The sequence below is a fragment of the Canis lupus genome, chromosome 1, assembly GCF_011100685.1.
Source record: "Canis lupus familiaris isolate Mischka breed German Shepherd chromosome 1, alternate assembly UU_Cfam_GSD_1.0, whole genome shotgun sequence".
Classification (NCBI taxonomy): domain Eukaryota; kingdom Metazoa; phylum Chordata; class Mammalia; order Carnivora; family Canidae; genus Canis; species Canis lupus.
This window is the reverse complement of record NC_049222.1, coordinates 103019822-103037828: the sequence shown is the minus strand read 5'-3', so window position 1 is coordinate 103037828 and position 18007 is coordinate 103019822. Positions and strand designations below refer to the sequence as shown.

The 18007-nt window shown below is 55.6% G+C and overlaps 1 protein-coding gene across 1 annotated transcript; it reads right to left on the bottom strand.

Moving 5' to 3' along the window:
- Positions 1–58: 58 nt before the first annotated feature.
- Positions 59–18004, bottom strand: SHISA7 (shisa family member 7). The gene is made up of 6 exons (XM_038527751.1): positions 17876–18004; positions 10053–10762; positions 8771–8925; positions 7248–7310; positions 6618–6767; positions 59–4557 (listed from the first exon to the last, which is right to left on the bottom strand). Exons 2-6 carry the CDS (start codon positions 10730–10732, stop codon positions 3914–3916), a joined length of 1692 nt encoding a protein of 563 aa, XP_038383679.1. The 5' UTR covers positions 10733–10762; positions 17876–18004; the 3' UTR covers positions 59–3913.
- Between the last annotated feature and the right edge of the window lie 3 nt (positions 18005–18007).

Here is an 18007-nt window from a genome sequence, read left to right as displayed (position 1 = left end):
GGTGGAAACCCATTTCTTCCCGATAGTAAACCTTGAGACCCAGGCTCAGGAAACATCTGTTTATTCAAAAAAAAAAAAAAAAAAAAACAAGTTGCCATTTGGCCACTGTCCTCACCAAGGGACTGGGGGCAGGGTCTGGTGTTGAGCAATGAGGGGGAGGGATAAAGAAGCTGTGGAGAGTCTTCTGGTCCAGAACTGTTTATCTCCTCTCTGCACCCCTCCTCCACTCCTCCCCTGCAAGTTGGGGTGGGGGAGAATGTGTGTGAGTGTGCGCATGTGCATTTTCAGGAGGTGGAAGACTCAGATGGCTAGGTCCCAGCTCTGGAAGCATGGAGGTGGATCAGGCAGGATGAGCCTGCTTCCTCAGCCCCTTGAGACCTCTCCCCACTATGGCTTATTTGAGATCAGAGGCCAAGGCCTCAATGTCAGGCAGCCTGTGGCAGAGTGAGTGGGGTGAGGGGAACAAGATACCTGGAATCTAGGCCAGGAGACAGTGCTTCGAGGGGGGCATACAAAAGCTGAAAGGCCCCACACTCCTATATTGCAGGGGCTGGAGAAAGCTGAGTGCTCAATGGGGATGGAGAGCAGAGGGAAGGGGGTCTGAAATAGGGCAGGCGCTCAAGCTGGCTCCTCTCTGGGGATGTCACAGTCGGCTGAGGGGCACAGGGCACAGGGAAGCCCTGGGAGGGACGAGGGCGAACCCACAGGAGCAGCTAAAAGCATGGAGTGGAAAAATTGGCACTGGGGCCCAGGTAGGGTGGGCTAGCTCCCCATTTTCTTCATGTGGTGAGAACTGAGGGCTAGTCATCTGCCCCAGGCTCCTGTTGAGTAAGGATGAGCTGAGGTGCCGGTATTTGGGGTGGGGGAAGGCAGAGGAGGGAGGGGGACGGCCCAGAGGAGGGAGAAGAGGCCCCCTCACCTTGCCTTGGGGGCTGGGGAGGGGGTGTGTAGCCCTTTAAGAGTGGGGGAATGGCCGCCCCCCAGCAACATGGCTATATACAAAGAGAATTAGGGCAAATTGTGCATTGGGTGTTGAGGAATCCCCAAAACCCCTGGAGGCTCCCTGGTGTGTGAGGGGGAGATAAGGAGAGAACCTGGTTCTCCACCATCTTGAAATGATGCAGAGCACCGCCCCCCGTGGCGCTGGCAGTGGCCATGGTCCTCCAGATGTGTCTGCTCCAGGACCAGGCCAGCGGAAGATGTGACTGAAGGCCCCAGGGAGGTCAGCAGCTGTCCACCCAGCCCATGCGGTCTCTGAGGAGAGTTTGGCCCGAGCCAGTGGTGTGCTGTTTTGGGTGGGGGTCCAGGTAATAGGGGCAGTGATATCACCAGAGGACTGTAAAGCTCCCCCCCGACCCTGCCCTCCTCACCCACGATGAGAAGTTTTCTGTGTTGACCCTGTCACCGATCAGATGGTTGGGTGAAGGGCTGTGCGTTATCAGGAGAGGCCTGGGTGCCCTCACCAGAGGGATGATGGGGTCTGGCCAAGACCAGGTCTGTGGTGGGGTTGATGAAGGCATCAGCTCAAGTCAGGAGGGAGGCAGTGACATCATTAAGAAGGGGCAAACTAAAGATGATGTCATCAGATGGGTCCCCACCCTATTCCATTTATACGGAGTGGGAAAATGGTGTGTATTGTGCTAGTTCCCCTTAAGAGAAATTATAGGTGCCATGGGACCCCAGAAAACATTCAAAATACAGTCATTGTAGTACTTGGCCATCAAGATGATGATGCAAGGTTGAAGTGGATCCTAGTAGTAAATGATGACATATTTTGATGTCATGGGTCCTAGGAAATGATGATGCTATGGTTATGGTGGATCCTGGTAGATGATGACACCATGGTTGAAGTGGGTCCTGGGAAGTGATGAGACCATGGTTGAAGTGGATCCTGGGAGGTGATGACATAATGGTGGAAGAGGATCCTGGGAGGTGATGACATCATGGTTAAAGTGGATCCTGGGAAGTGATGCTATCATGGTTGAAGTGGATCCTGGGAGGGGATGACATCATTATTGAAGTGGATCCTGGGAGGTGATGACACCATGGTTGAAGTGGATCCTGGGAGGTGATGAAGTTATGATTGAAGTGGATCCTAAGAGGTGATGACACCACAATTATTGGGGACTATGGGAAATGGTGGCATCATCAGTATTAGTGGATCCTGATAGAAGATGTTACCATCAGCCATAGAGGATTCTGGAAGGTAATGACATAATATGTCATGGTGGATCCTAGAGGATGATGATACAATGGTTGTGGTAGATCCTGGGAGATGAGGACACTATAGGTCATAGGGAATCCTGGGAAATGATGTCATCATCAGGCATGGTTAGCATTTGACCCCAGGTACAATGCCATCATGAGTGGTGAAAGTCTTATGGTACTGATGATATCATCAGCAAAATCAATAGTGGGCACACCCCATCCAGCCCCATCCCACCTCACCCCCAACAGGAAGCTAGGAGCTTGTTGACAGAGGTGATGATGTCTCTAGTTATGGCAGAAAGAAGTGACACCAGCCTTTGGGCCACTATAAGTCCCAGGACTCTGGGAGGTTGGTGGGCCAGAGTGGAGCAGAAGGCAGTCTGGGAGTCCTGTCCTCCAGGAGTCACACACAGGAGGTGACATCACTGCACAGGGGTGGGATCTGAGGCCCAACCACTCTTTAGAGGAAGGATCTGGTGGGGATCCTGCAGGGCATGTCCCTGGTGTCAGGGAAAGGAGTGACCAAGTTAAGTCACGGCAGGACAAGGCAGAAACTCTGGGCAGTGTCTATGGTGACAACATCACAGCATTGAGACAGAACCTCAGTTGGGGCCCACTGCCAACAACCTACAGTCAGACCATCATCTCTGGTGGAGACCTCTCCAGATGGGGCTGTGTCCCCAGTAATGACACCCCTCAGACAACTTCTCAGGTCAGAGCACTTTCTCTGGTGACTCCAGGGTGGCCATGGATTCTGGGCAGACCCTGCCTGCTCATGATACGGCAGCAGCAGTGGAGGAGTCTTACAGCATCACCCCGGAGCAGGCAGAGTCCAGTGGCAATATTGCAGAAGGGGCCTCATCCTGGAGGTGTCCCAGAAGTGGGCTGTCATCCCTGGTGATGACATCATGGGAAGAGGCACAGTCCCTCTGATCATGTCATAGGGCAAGGCACCTTCTCTGGAGATGGCATCACAGGAAGGAGGCAGAGTCCCTGTGACAGTGTCCTGGAAAGGTCTTATGTATAGGGAGGACACAGTTGGCAAGGCGTTTCCCCTGCGATGTATCCCAGGAAGATGGCTTTGTCTGTAGTGACAACCCTATAGACAAAGACATCTTCTCTGGAAGAAAATATTTTCCTGATAATGATGTCAAAAGAGGCCTTTGGTGCCGGAGATGACATCATAAGGGTGAGACTCGTCTCTGCAAGGACATTCACAGGAAGGAATCTTTGTCTCTCAGGATGATGTCACAGGACAAGGCATTGTCTTCTGCTGTGACATCACAGGGAGAAAGTCTGTGATGACTTCATGGAACATAGACATGGCCTCTAGTGATGGCCTCAGGGGCAGGCCTATTCCTCTCTGATAGATTCATGGGAAGGTTTTGTCCCTGTGATGACATCACAGAACACAGACATTTTCACTAGTGATGACCTCACAGGCAGGGCTCTTCCTCTGTGATAACGTCATGGGAAAGAGGCCTTGCCTCAAACAGCGACATAGGAGGAGGGATCTTATCTACCATGACATCCCAGAAGGAGATTTGGTCTCCAGTGATGATTTCATCCACAGCAGTGTCCTTGGGGGCAGCCCCCTGCCCACAGGCTGATCCTGGGTCCTAGGCCCCTGGAGTGTGTTGGGGGATTCAGTCTGGGATGGGGGCCCGGCGAGGCCTCAGCCCCCCAAGCTTCCCTGGGCCTGGCTTCAGACAGTCACCTCATTCTTGCTGGCGGTGCGCAGGTGTTGCGGAAGGTGGTGGCCGGGGATGAACTGCAGTTGCTCCAGCGTGCCCTGGCGCTGGAAGGGCGGCCTGCGCGCCAGCGTGCCCCCTCCCCCACCGGCGTCCGACATCCAGGCCGGCTGCGGGGAGCCGTGCAGGCCTCGGTGGTGGTGCGCGTGCAGGCCGGGCGGTGGGGGCAGCCCGTGCAGCGGCGTGGGGGGGCCCCCGGGTCCTAGCAGCAAGTTGGAGTGGGACGCGGCCAGGCTGGCGCGGGCGGCAGGCTCTGGGGGCAGCGCGGGGCTCCGAGGGGGGGACAGCAGATGCTCCCGGCTCTGGCGCAGGGCCTCGGGCGACGACAGGAGCAGGTGCTCCTGCGACACCAGGCGCGCGCGCGGCAGGGTGAATTCGTAGCGCGCCCGGCCTCCGTCGCCCAGCAGGTGCTCCTGGGACATGACTCGCCGCGGGTTGGGCGCGGGCGCCAGGCCCAGCTCTTCTGGGCCGCCCCAGGCATCCATGCGGTAGCCGCCCCCCGTGCCGGGTCGCCGAAGGGCATGCAGGGGCAGTGTCCCGCGGGGCATTTCCGCCAGGTGCCGGCGCTTCAGGTAGGCTTCATCCAGATCCTTCTCAGCTGGGGGAAGAGGGGACAAAGCTATAGAGGTAAGTCCCCAGCCAGCCTAGAACCTCTCCCATCCCCTGGCTTCCGTACCTCCCATGCGCACGACGACCCCAGGCATCACCGGAATGTCCTGGTCAGTAGCCCAGGCACGGGTGACTGCGTCCCAAACTTTGGTCAGTCAAAACCATCAGGCTAGCTATGTAACCAAAATGCAGATTCCTAGGCCTCCCACACAATGGTGGGCCGGTAGATGAGGGGGACTTCCTTTTTTTCCAATTTAGAGAGGTGACCTACTCATGGATTATGGAGTCAGTGTTGTGGATGGTGACTGGCATTTTGAAATGCAATAGAATAAAAAATTATCAGAAAGCATCCACATAGGAGCGCCTTGCTAGCTAAGCATCTGAGTCTTCATCTCTAGGCCATTAGTTTGAGCACCACATTAGGTGCAGAGATTACTTAAATTAAAAAAAAAAAAAAAAAGATTAAGGCAGGCAGCCTGGGTGGCTCAGCGGTTTAGCGCCACCTACAGCCCAGGGTGTGATCCTGGAGACCCGGATCGAGTCCCAGGTCAGGCTCCCTGCATGGAGCCTGATTTTCCCTTTGCCTGTGTCTCTGCCTCTCTCTCTTTCTCTGTGTCTCTCGTGAATAAATAAAATATTAAAAAAATAAAAATTAAAAAAAATAAAAATAAAAATAAAAAAGATTAAGGAGATGGTGGTGGGGAAAAAGATTTTTAAAAGTTATGTAAAAAAGAAAGCATCCATATAATAGGGGAATACGGGTGAGTACTAGTTCATAAAGTTTTTTATTTCAGTTTTGTTTGTGTTATTGAAATATTAATGGATGCAGTGACAATACCTAGGGTTTGTTTTAAAATAATCCATCAAAGGGGTGGCCTGAATGTCCAAATCTTGGCTTCTGCTCAGGTCGTGATCTGAGGGTCATGGGACCACGTTGGCTCCACTCTGAGCCAAGAGTCTGCTTGAGATTCTCTATCCTCCCTCCCTCTACCCCTCCCCACTCTCCCTCTCTCTCTAAAAATAAATAAATCTTTTTTAAAAAGTAAAAAAAAAAAAAAAAAAAAGAAAGAAAGAATCCACCAAAAACTGGGGTGAAGGGAGTATAGATTTAACAAAATGAGGCTGAGTGATGGGAACATGGGGATTCATTTTACAATTTCCTCTAATGTTGGGTATGTTTGAAAATGCTCATAATAAGTTTTAAAGTTTTCCTTTAATTAAAAAAGATACATACACACATGCGTCTCATGGGTCATAATATAAAAAGCATTTAAAAAAATATTTTAAAAATTTATTTGCCAGAGGGACGGCTGTGTGGCTCAGCAGTTGAGCATCTGCCTTTGGCTCAGGGCATGATCCCAAGATCCGGGATTGAGTCCCACATCGGGCTCCCTGCATTGTGCCTGCTTCTCCCTCTGCCTGTGTCTCTGCCTCTCTCTCTCTCTCTCTCTCTCTCTCATGGATAAATAAATAAAATCTTTTAACAAAAAGATTTATTTGACAGAGAGAGAGAGAGCAAGCACAAGCAGGGGGAGTGGCAGAGGCAGAGGGAGAAGCAGACTCCCCACTGAACAGGGAGCCCAATGTGGGACTGGATCCCAGGACCTTGGGATTATGACCTGAATCAAAGGCAGACACTTAACTGACTAAGCCACCCAGGAGCCCCTAAAGAGCATTTTTTAAAAAGATTTTATTTATTTATTAATGAGAGACAGAGAGAGGCAGAGACATAGGTAGAGGGAGAAGCAGGCTCCCTGTGGGAAACCTGATGTGGGACTCAATCCCAGTTCCCTGAGGATCATGACCTGAGCTGAAGGCAGATAGATGCTCAACCACTAAATCACCCAGGTGTCCTTTTTTTTTTTTTTTTCCTTAAGTTGTATTTCTGTTCATTGTAAATACGGGTCCTGATGAATACAACAGATCTTAGGAGGCCATGAATCTGCATTTTTAATCAGTTGGGCCAGTCTCCATGGTTCTGAACTCAGACCCTGTCCCTATACCCCACCCCACCCCATTACCTGTGCCCCTTCCCTTCCTGGGACTCACCCAGTCTCTTGAGGGATGAGTAGCGGTTCAGCTCGGATTTCACAGCGGCCTCATAGGATGGGGGCAGGTGTGAGAGATTGTGGAAGGACCGGGAGCAGGAGAGGGTGGAGTAGTGCAAGGAGGGGCTGGGCGGTGGAGCAGCACGCCAGTCTGGGGCAAGAGGGGCAGGGCAGGGGTCAGTCCAGCCCCTCCTCCCTCAGACCTGGCAGTTCCAGCCCCAAGCCCTCAGGGAGTGGAAGCCCGGGGTCCTGGCCCCTCAGAGCGCCAGCAGGCCAGGATACCTGTCTGTACTCATTTCCCCACCTCAGGAGACAGGCTCATTGCTGGGGAGGCGGGTCACGTCATGGGAAGAGAGGCAACTGCCCCTTGCTCAGCTCCCATCGGGTGCCTGGACCCAGAATGGAGGGGCAGTCCATTCCATGCATCTTCCCACCAACCCAGATGGGAGAAAGATGACCACCTCTGGGGTCCAAACTGGAAACTGAGGCTATTGTGGTTACCTGGCCAACCTGGGAGGTCAGGGCTCACAGGGCCTCAGGCCTGCTCTGTCCTGGGCCCCCAGCTCAGGATCAATACAACGCAGGGAAGGAAAGAAGCCCTGTCCTCCCCACCACCAGCCCTGGTCCATACCCATCGTGGCAGCATGGTGCTTGGGGCTGTTGACGTTGAGGTGTAGGTAGTTGTGCATACTATCTGTGGAGACCAAGAGGGGAATGGTGTCACTGCTGTTGCCCGCCCCCAGCTGGAGCTGCTGTCCTGCTCTTGTGGAAGGGTTTCCACTCTGATCCCTCCTACCTCCTGAATCTCTGCTCTGGCCTGTCTCCCCCTCTTGCACCATTCAGCCTTCTGGCCATGTGGCCAGCCCCTTAGTCAAGATCTTAAAGATCAGCCCCCCCCACCCCACGATAATTCTCCTGGTACCCACACTTGCCTCCGCCCCTGCTCCCCTGCTGCTGCAAATGCTTTTCATGTCTGGCTATCACCCACAGGACAAAAATCTAAGCCAGGATAGGTGTTTTAGGCTTACTTGGCCCCCACTGGTGCCTTGCCACAGGGACATTGCATATGCTGTTATGCTATTCTCTCAGCCTTGAATTCCTTCTTCCCCTCCTTTGCCTCAAGAACTCCTACTCATCCCTCAAGATCCACCTCAAATGTCTCTTCCTTAGTACTACTATTCAGATCCATCTCTTCCCCTCCGTTTCTGACCCCAGTTCAGGCCTTGTCCTGTACAGCCAAGATTACCATCTGGCCTTCCTCTCATCTCTCCCCCTTCACATGGGTTCCAGAAAAGTCACTCTTCCACTCACTCCTGACGTCGTTGCTCCCTTGGTCTAAATTCCTCCATGGCTCCCCATTGCTGTCAGGACAAAGGCAGAGCTCCTCAGCCCAGCCTTGTGCTCAAGCCCTTCTTGAGGCATCTGCCCACCCTCTCACTGGCCTCACAAACTGCTTCAGCCGCCCAGAGCTCTGTTGGCCCAAGGAAACCCCTCACCCTCCAGGCCACTGCTCAAACAGCATTTCCTGGGGGAAGTCTTTCTCCTCCTCAAACCTGTTATAGCTCCCTGGACTTCTGCCTTGATGAACCCGTCATAAAATATAAGATTTATGTTTTATATGGCACTAGTATTTATATGGTGCTTTGTCTGTGGGAGTCATTGCTCTCAGCATTCCAGCATTTGACCTTCACAATAACTCTGTGAGGTGAGTGCTGTTTTGCTTCTGGCTTTATGGGCGAGGACCCTGAGGCCCCAGGTCAGCAGTGGCAGAACTAGGACTCAAATCCAGGCTGTCTGGACACATTCTAATTCAACTCTTAGGGACTTCTTGTGAGCTTGGCTGTTGGGAGCTCTGACACTTTCTCAAGTGCAGGAGCTGAGAATGCCTAAATTTACATCACCGTGGCATCCACAGCACCCAGCCAGGGGGTTCACAGGAGGGCAGGGAGGGGCGTGACTCGCTGTGGTGCCCCTCAGCATGGCCCTGTGACGAGTCTGGGCGGGAATGGTTCAGAGCAGGCAGAGGCGGGAGGGTGGGGTGGGGGCGGGGCCTGGGCAGCAGGAGGTGGGGCTATTCTGAGAGGGCGGAGCCGCAGGGTTGGTGGGCGTGGTCAGAGGCCGCAGGGGCAGCCCGGACTCCCAGGTCCCACTCACCGAGATTGGAGGGCTTCACCGTGTTGTAGAGGTTCTTGGGCGTTCTCGGGGGTATGCTGTCGGGGCCCCCGACCCCCGGCGTCAAGGAGCTGCTTCGTGCCCGGTCTGGGCGGGTCCCAGGCCCCGCCTGATGCCTCAGAATGTCCACCAGAGCCCTAGGGGTGGCAGAGCAAAGGTCAGCGGCCTGGGGACAGGGGTGCGGGCAAGGAGAGGGAGAGCGCAGGCTTCTTTTCCCACCTTGCTCCCCCCTTCATTGTACTGCAAGTACTCGCATGGTGTTCTTCTGCGTGCTGTTCCCTCTGCCTGGAATGCCTTTCACACAGATACCTGTCTGGCTTGCTCCTTCCCTTCCCGTCTCTGCTCGAGGGGCCTTTCCTGACCACTTCACATCAAACACCATCAGCCCCCACTCTCTACCTGTTATGCTGTTTTATTTTCTTCACAGTGGTTATCAATACCTAACATTATATTGCCTATGTGGTTGCTTGCTTACTCTCTCCACCACCAACATTTAAAGATAACGGTAGCCAGCATTTATTGAGGGTTTACCGTGTGCCAAGACTCGACATTACAGTCTGAATGCATGGGGAACAATTATTAGCTCCATCGTACAGGCAAGCAAACCAAGGAACAGGCCCTGGGTCACACAGACCGCAGGCAGCAGCCCGGGGGTTGGAAGTCGGATTTACCCAGCAGAGCAGGGACCCTGTTTTTTTTTTTAAGATTTATTTATTTATTTATTTATTTATTTATTTATTTATTTATTTATTTATTTATTTATGATAGGCATAGAGAGAGAGAGAGAGAGGCAGAGACACAGGCAGAGGGAAAAACAGGCTCCATGCTGGGAGCCCGACATGGGACTCGATCCCGGGACTCAATCCGGGGACTCGATCCGGGGACTCCAGGATCGCTCCCTGGGCCAAAGGCTGGCGCTAAACCGCTGAGCCACCCAGGGATCCCCACCCCCCTTTTTTTAAAGGGACCTTGTTTTATAACTGCTGTATCCCTAGCTCCTGACCCACAGAAAGTGCTCAAGAAATAATTTGGTGAATGAAGGCCTGCGCCTCACCCGTCACTCAGCAGCCAGGCCCGTGCTGTCGCATCTATTCTTAGGGCCCGCCCGACTCCCTAGGCTTTGGCTCCCAGGCTCACTGGGCTGCCAGCTGCGTCTGGGAACAAGCCCGCACCCCGTAGCCACGCCCTCACCAGATGGCCCCACCTCCCACTGCCCAGGCCCGGTCCCCAGGCCCCACCCGCCAGGGCCCCGGCGCTCACATACCTGGGCACGTTGATCTCCCGATGCGCCCTGGGCGCTCGGGACGCCTTGCTGAAGGCCACTTTGGCGCCGACGCCCACCGCCAGGGCGAAGCTGATGACCCCGCACACCACGTAGGCCGTGCTGCCCCCGGGGCCCTCGCCCCCGCGCCCCCCCGCCCCCCCCGCCCGCCCCCCTTCTAGCCACCCAGCCTGGCCGGGCCCGGGCCCCCCGCCCGCGCCCCCAGCACCCCCGACGCCCCCGGCCAGCGGCGGTGGCGTGGTGGCCCAGCGCGGCGTGTCGTAGTTGGAGCAGGAGGCCTGCGCCAGGCGCATGTGGCGGTGCTCGCAGCAGAAGCGGTAGTGGCAGGTCCCACAGCAGAAGCGGTAGGAGCCCGTGCTGCAGTTGAAGGTGGCGTCGTACTGGCCCATGACATCGTAGTAGCCGTGGCAGAGCTCGGCGGGAGGGGGCGCCCGGGCCGCCGCGCCTGTCCCGCTCTGGGCGCTGGTCCTGGTGCCGTTGGCGCCCGGGCCCGCCGCGCCCCCACCACCCGTCAGCGCCCCGGTCAGGCGCCGCAGGTGCGCCAGCAGGGCGGGCAGCGGGCCCGGGGGCTCGGCGCTTGTGGCGTTGGACGGGCGCGCCCCGGCCGGGCGGGCGGTCGAGGCCAGGAGCAGGAGTGTCCCGAGGAGCAGGAGGGACGGCATGGGGCGCGCAGGTCAGACCGAGCCGTCAGGCTGCGGGGAGAAGCAAGGCCGGGGCGGGGGGCGGTGCGTGAGAGAGAGATGGCTGGAGGTGCAGAAACGTGGGCATGGGTGGCCGGACGGGAAGAGGAGGGCGAGCCGAGGGAAGATAGAAGGGTGGGGAAAAACGAGCACCGGGAGCCCGAAGAGATGCATGGAGGGGGAGAGGCACGGGCCCAAAGTCAGCAGTCCCACAGGGCAGGGGACGGGATGCGCGGGGGAGACGGAAATGAGCCGGGACGCCGCCGGGGAGGATGGACATGATGACGGCAGACGCGGAACCGATCAAGGTGTGCGATTAATGCGGCAGGAAAGGTTGGGAAGGTCGGCGGAGATATCAGAGGGGTGAGCACAAGTAAAGGATGGACAAACCAGAGCCAAGATGTGATGTGAGGAGGCGGCGTAAAGGAGGGCGGTGAGAACTGCGGACGTGGGAGCGTAGGGGTGGAGGGGCAGGGAGGAGGGGTGGTGGGTCAGAGAGATGGGGGAAGGAATGGAGGCAGATGTGGGGTGGGCGACAGGGGAGGAGCGAGGGAGATGGGGAAGGGGAGAGGGAGGTGTGGGCGGTGGGGTGGGAGAGAGAGATTGGGAGTTGAGAACTTAAGCTGACAGCCCAGGCCGTGGAACTAGGTAGTGCAGGGCTTCTCTCCCGGGCACTACTCTGGTTGCACCGGTCCTGTGTGCAGCCACCCGGTGCCAGAATTCCCATTCTTTACATGGTGACAGCGTAACATATCCCCAGGCATTGCCAGATGTCCCCCTGGGGGCACAGGTGAGAACTGCTGGCTGGGACCTGCCAGGTCCTCAGTGGTCCCAAAGACTGATTTCTCTTTTATTTAGGTCTGATAGTCCATGGGTCTCAAGCTTCTGCCTCTGTCCCTCTCCCCTTCTGTCCCCTCCGCCCTCTCTGTCTCTGTCTCTCTCTCACACACATAGACACACAGATGCACACATAAGGAACACACACACACATTCTCACAGGGGCAGGTCTGAAGTGTCTCAGCCCACAGCAAGACAGGCAGGGTGACAGAGCTCCACCGTGTGCCAGCTGCCTGACTGCATAGGCTCTCATCTAGGTTTCTCATGCCTCAGTTTCCCCATGTGTAAAGTGGGGGTAAGGATGGTTATCAGGGGGTGGCGATGAGGATGAGCGGGGTTAGCCTCTTCCAGGAGCCTGGAGCAACCTGGCCTGTTGCTGAGCGGCAGACTGTGCACACGTGCTGGGCAAGTGTTGGCTGCAGCCGCTGCTGGCGGTGGGCGGAGGGTGGTGGGCAGCGTGGGACCCCAGCAGGACCCTGGGGCAGGTGGCAGAGGGAGGGACCTGAAGGGGCCGGCCAGTCCAGCGGTGTCTACCAGAAGCGGTGCAGCAGCGCAGATGCCAAGGCTGCAGGAACTGAGCCATGAGGATGGAGCGGTCGGTGACTGAGCCCTGGGGTTTGGGGTCTTTGCCTCTATGGGACTTTCGTCCTGGCAGCGGGGAGGGCAAGTGCACAGATCAAGCCAGGGTGGTGCATGTTTAACACTGTTGTGAATAAATATTAAGAAATCTTGAAGGAAGTCATGGCTATATGAAAGCAGCATGAGGGGATGGGAGGGAGGATAGAACTGGTGGAACAAGTATCAAGAGGTATAACTTTTATTTGCTCCTTTCCATGGAGGGTGTGTGTATCTGGAGACCACACTGTTACCACCAGAAGTTGTAGGGGCTGGGATGGGGAGAGCTCAGGCTCCCTGCTCCTCAGCCAGCTGGCCCCTCTCTGGCCTGCGACCTCAAGTTGCCTTTTATTTTTTTAAAGATTTTATTTATTCATGAGAGACACAGAGTGAGAGAGAGAGGGGCAGAGGGAGAAGCAGGCTCCATGCAGGGAACCCGATGCAGGACTCGATCCCAGGTCTCCAGGATCAAGCCCTGGGCCGAAGGCAGGCGCTAAACTGCTGAGCCACCTGGGCTGCCCCTCAAGTTGCCTTTTAGCTCCAGCTGCAGCCCTGCACTCCAGGCTACAACATCCGACTTGGTGTTTAATAGGCATCTTATGAGCGGCTTAGCCCATGGGCACCTGAGTGGCTCGGTCCATTAAGCCTCTGCCTTCGGCCCAGGGCATGACCCTGGAGACCCAGGATAGAGTCCCACGTCGGGCTCCCTGCATGGAACCTGCTTCTTCCTCTGCCTATGTCTCTGCCTGCCTCTCTGTGTCTCTCATGAATAAATAAATAAAATCTTTAAAAATAAATAAATAAACAAAATCTTTAGAAAAAAAAAAAAAAAGAAGCGGTTTAGCCCATACTGTGGACAGTCGTTTGGTGGTTCCTCAAAAGGTAAACAGAGTTATCACATGAGCTGGCAATTCCACTCCTAGGTGTCTGCCCCCCAAAGAACTGGAACATATGTTCACATGAAAACTTATACACAAGCATTCATAACATCGCCAAAGTGCCCCCCCATCCCCCCCAACAGAGGAACAGATAAACACAACGTGGTCTATTCAGACAAAATCTTATTCAGCTTTAAGGAGGAATGAAGAACTGATAGGTCAGGGAAGCCAGACACAGAAGGTGATCTACTGAATGATCCCATTTATATGAAGTATCCACAGTGGTCAGATCTATAAAGCCAGACAACTGTCACTGGTTGCCTGGAGCTGGGGGAGGGGAAGAATGGGGGGTGACTGCTTTGGGGGTGATGAAAGTATCCTGCATTAGATAGCGGTGATGGGGGCAGCCTGGGTGGCTCAGTGGTTTAAGCGCCTGTCTTCGCCCGGGGCGTGATCCTGGAGACCCGGGATCGAGTCCCACATCGGGCTCCCTGCATGGAGCCTGCTTCTCCCTCTGCCTGCGTCTCTGTCTCTCTCTGTGTGTCTATCATGAATAAATAAATAAAATCTTTAAAAAAAAATAGCGGTGATGGTTGCACAACACCACAGATGTCCTAAGTATCACCAAACCGTACACTTAAAAAAGGTTTAAAAATAGCTAAAATAGTACATTTTAAGTTAGGTGTATTTTGCCACAATGTTTTTAAAGATTTTATTTATTTATTCATGAGAGACACAGAGAAGGCAGAGACATAGGCAGAGAAAGAAGCAGGCAGAGAGCCCGTTGTGGAACTCGATCCCAGAACTCCAGGATCATGCCCTGAGCCAAAGGCAGACACTCAACTGCTGAGCCACTCAGGCATCCCATATTTTGCCACAATTTTAAGAAACAAACCATAGGTCAGATGGCATCAAGCCATCCCCTGTTGAAATCACCTGCTGGCTGCCTGACACACCTAGAACGACACGGAAAGCCTTCTCCCTTCCCGGTTCCTTCATGCCTTTCCAGGTCCCATGGCCAAGAGGGTCCCTTCTTCCTGCCTTTGCCTCTGTTGTTCCTTTTACCTGGCACCTCCCCTTGTTGTGAATATGGTCTGGTTCCCCCTTCCTTCCTTCAGGTGACCCTCACAGGTCATCTCACTGAGCCTTCCCTGTCCTGTCCTAAAACAGCACCCCTGGCCGCCCTGGGCCTCACCCTTGTCTTTTCCTAGGTCCCATCTCTACTTTGCCACATTGTATGTGTGGTTACTTAGCTCCCCTAGTAGACTATAAACTCTGTAAAAACAGACAGTTTTGTCCAGCTTGTTTCCCATGGTGTCCACAGCACCTGGCATCCGTGCCTGCCACAGGAGGTGTCCTATAAATATTTATTGCATGGATGAATGTTGAAAGGAAGTGTGAGATGTGGGTCTTCTCTCTGTGTCTCTCTCACACACATACACACACTTCAGATGAAAACACTGTGGTTCCATTGTTTGCCTAAACATTACAGTGCCCAAGCATTGGAGCTGGGCTCTGAACTCAGGTCTCAGGGCACTGTCACCTGTAGAAACTATCCCATGCAGGGAAATGTGGGTTGACATGCACACAGACACACACCTTTCATCAGTGAATCCACATGCATGCAGTGATGTGGATTTTTTCATTCATTGAGAGCTGCCACACATGGTAGGGCAGGTTGTGCACTGCACAAGGAGATCTGGTTGAGAGGCTGGAATCCAGCCAGGCTCCACTCCTTAAGGCGTACTGGTGGGACTGCATCCATCTGGGGGAAGGGGCATCCTTTAGAACTCACACAAGGTTGCCATCTGCCTGCCAAACCATAGATGCAGGGGAGCTACGTTGGGCCAGGGGGTTACCTTTGTCTCATTGCCATAAAGGCGCTGTATGGACTAGCAGTTTGCCCACTCAGTCCCTATTCTGTGCCAAGCCTCCGGCTGAGCTTCATGGGCACAATTCTTCCCTCTGCTAACAGAGTCTTATTGTCCCCTCCAACTGCACATACATGCCCAGGGAGACACAACCCCAGGCCATTGACAACCCTGGGAGTGGGGGTGGGGGGCTGTAGCATACATCTGCTCAAAACTGCAATGCACCCAGACACAATGCACACACACACCCGGCACCTCTACCAGTGGAGGGACCCATAGCCTCCTGCCCCTGCCTTACACCTCCTGAAGGGAAGTAGACACACGCTGAGGGACACAGTGGCCTGTCCAGACACAAGTATACAGGGGGACCGATTCTGCCCTTACCTCACACAAAACAGCACATAGACACACAACATATACACACAATGACAGAGGACACAGGACACCCACACAGTGTGCCAGACACAAGGACACCCAATGTCATCCTGGTGGCACACCTGTAGCCTCTTCACAGCACACAGACACACACACCTCCATGTGGACACACAGCTATGCGTTTCTGGGCATTTCCACATACAGTACACAAGACCCAAACAGAATCTCAGACATTGTGACACACCGGGACTACAGATAGCTCCAGTATACAACCAGAGACCTGCCCAAGCCAGCTCTACACGGACACACAATCATATACATCACAGCCCACAGTCATGCAACCTCGTGGGTGCACACATACATGTGCACACACACCCTCACCAAGTGGTGAAATCTGGAAGCATCCATGTGACACCCCACACACACAGACACAGCCCTCCCGCACCCCCTTACACACAGGCACTTTCCTCCCCCACAGCTGGAGAAGAGGGGGCCCTTCACCCCAGTCTCCTCCCTTCCTGCACCAGGCATGCTCAGCAGCTCAGGGCTGGAGGTCTGGCTGTGCCCCTGCCCTGCCTAGGACCTGAGAGACACACAGGCAGAGATCAGGGGATTCAACGTGAGAGGGGTTTCCAGAGCAGGCCTGCCAGGTCCCTGGGTTCCTGGGGACCTCACAGCACCTGCATAACACCGTGCCCCGCACTCCACATCCTGCCCCAGTGTCCCCTCCAGACCCTGCTGGTGGGGGCCAGGGGCCAGGGTGAGGTTGGCTGGGTGGGGCCAGGTGAGCAGCCTCCTGAGATGTAAGGAGAAGAGAATGAGAGATGGAGCAGGACAGAGGAGGAGGGACAGGGAGAGGGTCTTGGGAGGCTGGTGGGGGGGGAGGGGAGAGGAGGCCCAGAGAGAGGAGAGAGACTCAAGGAGAGAGACTCAAGGAGAGGGAAAGAGTGACACAGAGAGAGTGGGGCAGAGAGCTGGAGCTGAGATCAAGAAGCTGAGAGAGAGGGAGAGAGAGAGGAGATGGAAACTCACAGAGGGCTAAGACCCAGAAAGAGTCAGAAGATCGACCTCCGGAACTGGGGCTTGGAGGGGTATTTGCAGGTGGTGGCAGAGGGGGGCTGAGAGTGCATGGTGGGTAGAGAGACAGAGACAGAGAGACAGAGACAGAGGCTGGGAACAGGTGGGGTCCAGGTGGCATGCAAAGGGAGTGGATCCTAGGAATATCTGGGGTTGAGGGGTTGGTTTGAGGTAGGGATGTGGAAAGCAGGCAAGAGGAGGAGAGGATGTAGGTTTACCTGGCTGGTGGAGCAGGCTCTTGGAGAAGGGGAGGGGTCCGGATGGGGGCGGGAACACAGGGACAAGGACCCTCCCCCCCCAGGCGGCCCAGGGACTAGGTCCCTGCGCCCCGCCCCCTCCCCAGGTCTTACGGTCTCCCGTGCCTCTCTGACTAAGGGCGGGGGGGTCCTCTGCATCTTCGGGTCCACTCCTCCTCCCGGAGGAGGCCTCTCATCTCTAACGGGATCTGCTCTGGGTCACGGTCCTCTTAGCCTGTGTCTCTCTCCATGTCTCATCACTTCTCTGCGTCCCCCAGTCTCTGCTCCCCTCCCCACCCAGGGCTGTCCCGTTCTCTGAGTCTCAGTTTTCTGGGTGCCAACATTTCCCTTCTTCCCTTTGCCCCGTATGTCTCCGTCTCTACATCCTGCCTGTGTTCCCTCCACTCCCCAAATCCCCATCTCTCCTACCTCTCTGACTCTTTGTCTGTATGTCTATTTCCCAGGTCTGCTATCTACAGATCTCTGCCTGAGTGTCTCTGTATCTCCCCCCAGTCCCCCTACTCTCAGGCCCTGGTTGGAGGGGCGGGATGGGGGGGCGCTGCAGTGGGAGCTGTGTGTTCCCAGCACAAAATAGACTCCTGTTGCCATGGCAACGCGAGCGCGGCCTCCGAGACGCGAAGCATCAGGCTGGGGGGTGAGGAGGGGGGACACCTGGATCCGGAAGGCGGGGGCTGGGGGCGCTGACGCCCGGTCCCGCGGGCTCCTGCAGGAGGGGGGAGGATGGGACTCCTAGGTCCCTGGGGATAGGGGGTGCTGAGCGCTCTGAAGCCGGGTTCCGGGGACTGGGCCTTCTGGGAGGGGTCTGGGATTCCAGGATTGGCGGGGGTGGGGGTGGGAGATGCAGATTCCCCAGTGGGGGCGGACTACATGAGAGCTCTGACGCCTGGGTCTCTGGGGGATTCAGAGGTGGTCTTCTTAGGTCCCCTAGGTTGGGGGAGGGCAAGGACCGCAAATCTTAAGAGGCTGAGTGGCCTTGACGGGGAGCTCCGCAGGGTCCTGGCTCCCGGGTCTTCACAGGGGCTGCAGAATTCTGGGAACCCCCGTGTGGGTCCCCAGGCTCTTGCGTCTTAGGGGGGCAAGAGCCACTCAGATGAAGCCGGCTGTCCTTCCCAACCATTCGTCCGTTCATCCGCATGCCTGTCTCTTCCTTTCTCCCATCCTCAGGTCCCCAGTCCCCCAGTATCCCCCTCCGCAACGGGGTGCGGTCGCGCTCACCTCACTTTCCGGATGCGGGACCCTTGGGGAGTCGGGGGTGGCGGCGGCGTGGGGGGCCGGCCCGGCCGGGGAGACAGAGCAAGCGTGTGTCTGTGAGCCAAGCGGCTGGGCGTGTGCGCGCCGGTGGGGGGC

Bases quoted from the DNA above. Each gene is read 5' to 3' on its own strand.
- SHISA7 (XM_038527751.1), bottom strand. From the start codon at position 10,732: ATGCCGTCCCTCCTGCTCCTCGGGACACTCCTGCTCCTGGCCTCGACC. The intron at 8,926-10,052 runs GTATGTGAGCGC...TGCCACCCCTAG, and splicing joins CGGGAGATCAACGTGCCCAG to GGCTCTGGTGGACATTCTGA. The intron at 6,768-7,247 runs GTATGGACCAGG...CTCTTGCCCCAG, and splicing joins GCACCATGCTGCCACGATGG to ACTGGCGTGCTGCTCCACCG.